At 34.1% G+C, this 7,966-nt stretch overlaps 1 protein-coding gene across 1 annotated transcript in view; it reads left to right on the forward strand.

Moving 5' to 3' along the window:
- The window catches only part of SWT1 (SWT1 RNA endoribonuclease homolog (S. cerevisiae)), a gene marked incomplete at its 3' end in the record, with an annotated part of 14,025 nt that extends 6,621 nt beyond the window's left edge, over positions 1 to 7,404 (forward strand). Inside the window, exons 5-13 of the mRNA XM_010024218.1 lie at positions 1 to 46; positions 178 to 234; positions 818 to 947; positions 1,070 to 1,171; positions 2,746 to 2,934; positions 3,508 to 3,601; positions 4,868 to 5,004; positions 5,799 to 5,950; positions 7,266 to 7,404. The exon at positions 1 to 46 is cut by the window's left edge and continues 2 nt beyond it. Of these exons, the coding sequence (XP_010022520.1) occupies positions 1 to 46; positions 178 to 234; positions 818 to 947; positions 1,070 to 1,171; positions 2,746 to 2,934; positions 3,508 to 3,601; positions 4,868 to 5,004; positions 5,799 to 5,950; positions 7,266 to 7,404 (1,046 nt within the window). The remainder of the gene's footprint in view (positions 47 to 177; positions 235 to 817; positions 948 to 1,069; positions 1,172 to 2,745; positions 2,935 to 3,507; positions 3,602 to 4,867; positions 5,005 to 5,798; positions 5,951 to 7,265) is intronic.
- Between the last annotated feature and the right edge of the window lie 562 nt (positions 7,405 to 7,966).

Below are 7,966 nucleotides of genomic sequence, written 5' to 3' on the forward strand. Positions count from 1 at the left end.
ATCTGACTCCTACCAAGAAGGTGAGGACACAAAGTCCGTCCAAAAGGTTAGTGCTGTACTTGCTTAACTCTGAAGAGCTCTATTTCGAAACTCGTTGACGTAGACATTGTTTGTTCTTCACTCTTCCTTGATATTTTGTGTTCTTGGTGTTTATTTATTTTTTTTTAATTCCAGGAGAGCTTTGAAGTCTTTCCACCTCTTCAACACAGTCAGATCCCTGAAACAGACGAAGAGGTTAGCAATACTTTAGCACTTCTATGTTGTGTTAAAAACTCATGGCACTGAGGTTGCATAGCCAGACAATTCCATGACCTTTCCTAGTATTTTTCATTGTTGTGTTATAATCTATACTTCAAAAAAAAATGGAGTGGTTTTTTTTCAAATACTAAACAAACTCATCAGGAACTTTCTGAGATAGAAGATTGGATTTCTGTTATTCTTTGCAATGTAGGGCGCCATCATAGTTACTTGCATCTCTGTCATTTTCTATCTTACAATTTTCAAGTTGGAAAAGAAACATTTTCTAAGAAGTGCCAGTCAGGAAACTTGCAGTCTATGAAGCAAAAATGGAAAAAGTTTTTGGGTACTAGGCACAAATGTCATAAACAAATCTTCTTTCTAGGCTGTATTTCTTTTGTGGGCTTCTTACAGCAGAGGGTATGCAGAAGGTTCTCATGACTTTACATTTGCTGTACCAATTTCAAATTTTTCATGCTTCATTTTTAGTTGGTGTTAACAGGATTCATGTGAAAGTATCTTTTTTGGGAACAATTCATAAGGGATTACTTAAAATTGATGCAGATTGTTTTCATTGTAGATGCAGATAGTTGAAGATTTGCATGTTGCCCGTGTTCAGAAGAGGATGGTGCTGCCTGTAGTACAGACTTGTGGAGAACTTACGAGTATGGAAATAGATCTTCCAGAGCAGGATTTAAACATTTCTGCTGGTATGTCATGGGTCAGTGTTCTTTGGTATCTAGTTGCAACTAGTTAATGTTCTGAATAGAGAGTGCACAACTGTTTGTTCATTTATTTATTTCCCCTCAACTTCTTTTCCTTTTTTCCCCAGAGGCTTTTACTTCTGGTTTGAACGTACTAGTGGTGATTGACACAAATATAATGATTAGTCACCTTGAGTTTGTCAGATCCCTGAAATGTGAGGATATACCAGGTACGTGAGTACATGGTGAACAATAAGTCATTCTAAGAAAATAGAGATGTTGTACGAACTTCAAGCTTTGTGAAGCAAAACTAAGCTGGGCTCCTTAAAAAGGCAGGAGGTTTCATAGAGAGGCAGAAAGTTTACACCTAAGACGCAGTTCTCTGAACCCAAATAATCTGCCTCTTAAGGAAAGTTCAGCTATGAAAGTAAAACCTACTATGCGTATACCTGCATGCCTACAGAGAATCATGGTCAATGTTCCCAGGAACATGTACGAGTTCTTAGAGGTAAGTCTTGCCTATTGTAAAAACATACTTTTAAGCATTTAGTCCACTAGTGGTAATCATGTTTTCTACTCTTTTAAATTTTCTAAAAATCTGATAAGTAGTCAGCTCTTTATTTTTTTTATTTTTGTCTTGTAAAGGTCACAGAATTCACAAAATATATTGCTCAGGAATTCAGATTGCAGACCCTGGCTGAAATGTTTGGCTTTAATATGTTGTTCAGCTTTTACTGATTTAATGTTAGCAGGGTTAGGATCCTGCGTGTCAGTTGTTGGTAGATATATTTGGAATCTATCAGAATACGTAAGGTTCTTCGATGCTTTCAGTTAATGAGTACACTTATTCTGGCCACCTGGAAAATAACGTTAATAAAGGCCTAAGTATTCTGGCCACCTGGAAAATAACGTTAATAAAGGCCTAAGTAATTTTCAAGACTGTATCTTACTGTATTTTGCCTTCCTATATTAGGAGTAGTGTTGCATTGTGTACACTGGAATGCCTTTTTAAACTATTGCAGCTCCCAGTTTCTGGTCCTGCTCCAGACCCATTATATTTAGAAGGTTGCTGATTCCTGAACTTTCTATTACAAAGCAGATGTGTTATTGTGTATGAGAAGGAAAACAGGTTAAGTATTTGTCCTGAATGGACCAATAGAACAGTCATTAAATTTCTGAAATATATCATGTGTTTCATATATAATAGTTTTAAAGTTCAGACCATACTTACATACAAATAAAACCATGGTCCAATATCCATGCTGCCTTTTCCTGTCTTAGGAATGCTGGTTGGCAAATCAGCAAAAGCTGTTGCTCCTTTTATTTGATGATCTTTTTGGCACAGTGACTGTCATGGTCATTCAGGTATTTTCAGCCTGTTACTTCAGCTGCTGTCACCTTGTTTTACCATTTTACAGCTGGTTTGTGACAAGATGATAATTGCTGCAAATGTTATATAATATTGCTACACACTTTTGTCAAGGCACTCTTGATTAAAATCATATCTGCCTTTTGTTTGCCTAATACTGTAATTTTTACATGTAACCAATGTAGTGTCAGTTTGAGTTTAGACTAGAAAGAGGGAACTTGGCCTTTCTCAGTTGTTAATTTTTTTAATGCTAAATACTCCTGAGCATGCAATATGAAAACTACTGGCAAAAAAAGTGTGAACTTAATGTAAATACAATGTTTGAATTAAAAATTATCTAACTATCTGTAGTAATTTGAGTGGCTGTTTAAAATGTATTTGGTTTTTGGTTGGTTGTGTTCTTTTTTCATTTATTTTTTTTTTTTTTCCTTCCAGGCGTTGGAAGACTTGCATTAATAATTCCCTGGGTTGTTCTGCAAGAGTTGGACAACTTGAAGAAGGGGAGAATGTTGCAGCATGTTCGGGACAAAGCTATCCCTGCAGTCCAGTTCATCTACATGTGTCTCAAAAACCAAGATTCAAAATTGTGGGGGCAATCCATGCAGCTTGCTTCTCAAAAAATATGTAATATATGTGCAATCAATTTGTTTTGGGTACTTAATCCTTGCAGTTCACCTGGTGTGAACCTTAGCACTAAATTTTGAGTTTAATGAAGTCTTCACTCTGCAGTTTGCTACTAAAATTAGGTAATAGTTTACAGAAGCCTTCAGAGCATATTCAGGGCTATAGTGTGCAAATACCTTATTCACATTAGTGCTTTGTTCATTATTGTTTTATCAGTTGTTTCTCACTTCCAGCTACATCTGTTGGTTACTAGGGTATTACTTAATGAAAATTCATCTAATTACTGTTATTTATGAGCTAAGGATATGTTGTGTGCTTTTGCTTGACTTGGTCATCACAAAATCTAACATACTTAAATTTACATGTGGCTCACGTGACCTTTTCTGGCAAAAGCATAGCATTTTTAAGTGGAGTAGTACCTAAGAATTCAAAACTTAGATTTGTGTTTAGATTACACTTCTCCATCCTTGTTTGGGGACTATTAAATTTATAAACAGTACCGTGACTACATTGAAGAATTGCTTATGTTGAGTTTCTTCTCAACATTCAGCACATTTTTAACTAAATTTGCAGATGGCCTGAGTGATGAGAACAATGACGATCGTGTTTTACAATGTTGTCTGCAGTATCAGAACCTCTTTCCTCAAGCTGTTGTCATACTCTGCACGTGAGTTCCTGTGTGGTTTTAGGTCTCTTACGAGGTGGAAGCTAGTCTCATGCCAAATACACTATTTTCAAATTATAACTTAAAATGAAGAGCTGTTTCTGAAGTGAGCTTTTTGAAGAGCAATCACCCTCTTAAAAGCTGGAGTAGAAGGATATAATAAAAAGATCGTAGGCTTAATCATCTTCATGTGCTTGAGGCCTGAAGTAGAATTAAGTTTATTCAATATTCGATTTTGAATCTTTGTAAAGCATAGCCTTCTCAGATTTTATTCCAGTTTCTCATAAAAATATTACTGGAGTTACAAAATGGAAAAAAAGTATTTCTGTTAATAATTGAAATCCAGTTAGATACTTTCTTCCTGCTTACCTGTTTAGGAACAGTGATAACCATTGTCAGGGGTTAATCTTAGAAAGAAGGAAGATGGCCTCTGTTCTTATTTTGTGAGGATAACAGCTGACTTCTGAGTATTGATTCTCAATTTTATGCAAGTCACGTGAAGCTAGTTTTTCAAGGGCTAATATTCTCTTGACGGCTACTGTAAAGAGCTTTGGTCTTTGCTAGAACCATTTCCTGCATAGTTTCGCTAAATAGGGTTAAGACACTATGCATCAGTGTAAGTTAACGTGGATCAGTTTGCTGGTGAAAATACTATCTCAGTCACAGCACTGGTAGGGCTGTTGATAATGATTTTAGGTTTCTCTGAGTAAAGACTGAGAGGTGACTTCAGATGTGCTTTTCATGTGAAAATACCTTTTATCAACATAAGCAGTGGGAATTTTTGAGAAAGTGCTAGGATCCAACTTCATACTGCATCTTTGTAGTACTATTGCTGGAGAAGTGTATACCTCAGAGTGGCATCTGGACAATGATTCTACCAGTAGAACAGTAAAAAATGGTGTTGAAAATAAGAATTTAATATAGCAATTGTATAAGATATTTCTGTCTCAGAATTATTGCTTTGTTTGGATTTGAAGTTTATAGCAACTCAGCATCATTGCTGTAGTATTTATAGCTGTTTTTTTTCTTGAAGCAGTGTAGAGCTGGAAATATTTTTCAGTATTATTCTATTTTTATTTTTTTTTTCCTCAGAATAGATGCTTAAGTTAATTTTCTGGTTTAATTTTTTGAACTGCTTCTAGTTGCTTGAGAAAGAAAACTTTGTATATAATGAAGCTCACAAAATAAGCTTACCAAAGACAATCTTCTTAGTGTGCTTCTTTTAATGTAATGTCAATGTTACGTCAACAATTAATTCTCTTTTCCTAGGGATGATAAAAATTTATGTAATAAAGCCACTGTGAGTGAGGTCAAGGCATTCTGCAAAGCTGATTTGGTTACTGCTCTACAGAATCTGAATGTAAACATGCAGCAGAACTGTATTGAGTTACAACAGTCAAAATGTGGTAAGTTTGTTTAATGTGCATGTATGTGTATGCTGTGTTTTGAGACACGTAATAATCGGTGTAGAAGAAGAATAGTCTCTACTGCATCTTCAGTTTTTATATATGTCGAATCTTCGTCATGCTTTTTGTTTGGGGCAAATTTTTTATTTTCAAAGATAAATTGTTTTCTGAAAGTTGGAGGCCTTTATTAACATATCTGTCTCTTAGAGTTCTGGGAAATTCAAATAGGATATACTTCTGTTTTACATAAAAAACAGCATGAATTTCCTGAGTTCATAGTAATTTAAAAGGTGTCCTGAACTTTTTAGGTCTGAAAAGAGTTTTTTCCTGATCCTATTCTTAGTAGTTACAAAATTCAATATGGTAAGATCACTCCTTGCATTTTTTGGTAATATCTTTACCTCCAACAGTAGAACTTGATTCTTTGGTTGTTCATTTTTCCAAAGATAGAAATTCAGCTTACAGTATTAAGAAGTGATCTTACACTCACTGATAACCCCACTGGCTGTATGTAGTCAAAGTTATTTAAGGAAAAAAGAAATGTAGAGTAAGGTCACAAATGAATAAAGCTCTTGGGAAATTAATCTTCTTGGTTAGTAGCTCATAATGAAATTTACCCACAGTACAGGTGAGTATAACTAGAAATACTTGAAACCTGATTTGATGTAGACCATCTGCTTTATAACATAAAGTGCAGTCTACCTTTATGGGTGTAAGTTATTTGTGTACTATCAACATAAATTAGATACAGAAACAGTTGCAATAAGTATCTTCTGTTATCATTGTCTTGACAGATACAGAACTCAAGAAAACAGCAAGAGGTGATTCTAGTCTTACTGCACGATGCCCAGATATACTTCCAGACCTTGAAAAGAACTTAGGAGAAGCTTTATCTTGTATTCTGGAGACTGAAATGAAAATTGCGTTTGGAAACCTATGGATGGAGGTGGTTTCATATGTCATCTATTTTAAGTATTAAGAGGTTTGAGTGTTGTTGGTATTTTAATGATATTGATACCCATGCTAAGCCAAACAGTTAAATCATCTAGTTCACTAACATACCGGTTCAGTGATAGTGAACAGCTCAGTGATCAGTTTTACTATTTCTTTCTATAACAAGATTATTCTATTTGACCAGTAATGACTGCAGAGTATAATAGTCTTTTAATAATATTGTAATAAAGATGCTGGCTGTTCAGTGTGAATTTTCAGAAATCTTTTTATTAGCTGTATTAAATTTCTATTTTGGCTTTTTTAGTATGGTTAAGTCACTGCATTGTAAATATGTCCTTCAAGAAGTTATTCCATCACGTTTTATATAATATTGAGGCACTGTTGGTTTAGGCACTTCTTCCGCATTGGAACCTGTATTTTTAGATACCACATAGATAAAACTGTTCGCAGCAAAATTAGTTACAATGCAGATACAGAATTACAAGTGTGTTAACGAGAACCTCCAAACAAAAGTATTGTATTCAAAAATACTCATGTAAAAGGCACTTTGAAATTATCCATGCTTTGGTTTAGATTCCATCTTATAGCTGTTAGGAGTTAGCTAGAAGTTTAAATTTATTGTAGATAAGCCCCTGTGGCTTTTGTTTAAAAAAAAAAAAAAAAAAAAAAAAAAAACATTATACATGTTTTTAAAAAAAAAAAAAAAAAAAAAAAAAAAAATCATTTACATGGAATGACTGTTGTTCCACAAGATAGAACTTTGATTAGCTGTTAAGCTTTTGGGCGCTTCTGATTATCTTAGAAAAATTCTGTTAGGATCTTTTCAAGCTCTGTTTTCACTTGGTATTAATAAATTTCAATTTTGTTGCAATATGTTTATATTGCTTCATGTATATATAGTCACAGCTAGGAAAAGTATGTTTAATTTTGCTTTTTAACAATACTAGAAAATCAAAGGCATATTTACTGTTCTGACTTTTGTACACAAATACCATGTTAAATCACTTCAAGAGATAACATGAGTATTCGGAGCTTTCAAGGAAAGGGGAACCAAAAATCATGAAAATGATTGTACACTAAATGCTTCTACATGAACATCACTGTTTAATCCATGCTGCTGCTGAATCAAATCTTTTCTAATAATAAACTTGTTAAATTTGAATATAGCTTATTTCTGAGGAATCATTGAAATTTTACTTAAGCAAGCACAAATCATAATATTATTGAAGAATAGAGCTGCTACTAAATGTATAGGATTATGTCTATATGGAAATCAGCCTTTGAATTTATAACATATTATCTTTCAGATACTGTATCTGAAGCCACCATGGACATTAGCAAACTTGCTGAAGTGTTACAGAAAACACTGGGTGGCTGTTTTTGGCTATATTGTGCCAAGGAGTTTACTTTCAACCATTGAATGTCTCTATAGATACCTTTGTACAGGTAAGAATCTCTGAGAATGTTAATTGTAAACTTATAAAAAAAAAAAATCACACTGTTCTGGTGTTAGTAAGTGCAGAAGTATGTGTCTTTTCAAAGTATCTACCTCTATGTTAAAATAGTTATATGTTCTGTCCTCTGTTTGGTTTGTTTGGTTTTTTTTTCCCCTTAATTTAAGAATGTCCAAATGGAGCCATACCTTGGGCAGTCTTACCTACTTTTCTTTTGATCCACAACTTATTCCCTGGATGAGTGACAAAATCCCAACACTGTTTTTGTAGCCTTAAAGCCAGAAATGAATTGAAATTGATGAGCTATGAATTGTGTTAAAAAAGAAAGAAAAAGAGAGAGCTTATGCCAGATTCAGGTGTGTCCAGGCTCTGGTTCCGCATGGTCCAAATATGACCTGCAATGATAATAAAAAACCAAGATTTCTGAAATGTTTGTGGGTTTTTTGTTGCCTTTGGTTTGTATGAACACTATCAGGCATGTGAGAATTTATTTCAAATGTCTCTTATGTACATGCAAAAATCAGGGGAAAAACATTTTAATAAATATATATATA

Source organism: Nestor notabilis, unplaced genomic scaffold, assembly GCF_000696875.1.
Source record: "Nestor notabilis isolate BGI_N333 unplaced genomic scaffold, ASM69687v1 scaffold25951, whole genome shotgun sequence".
Taxonomy (NCBI): domain Eukaryota; kingdom Metazoa; phylum Chordata; class Aves; order Psittaciformes; family Psittacidae; genus Nestor; species Nestor notabilis.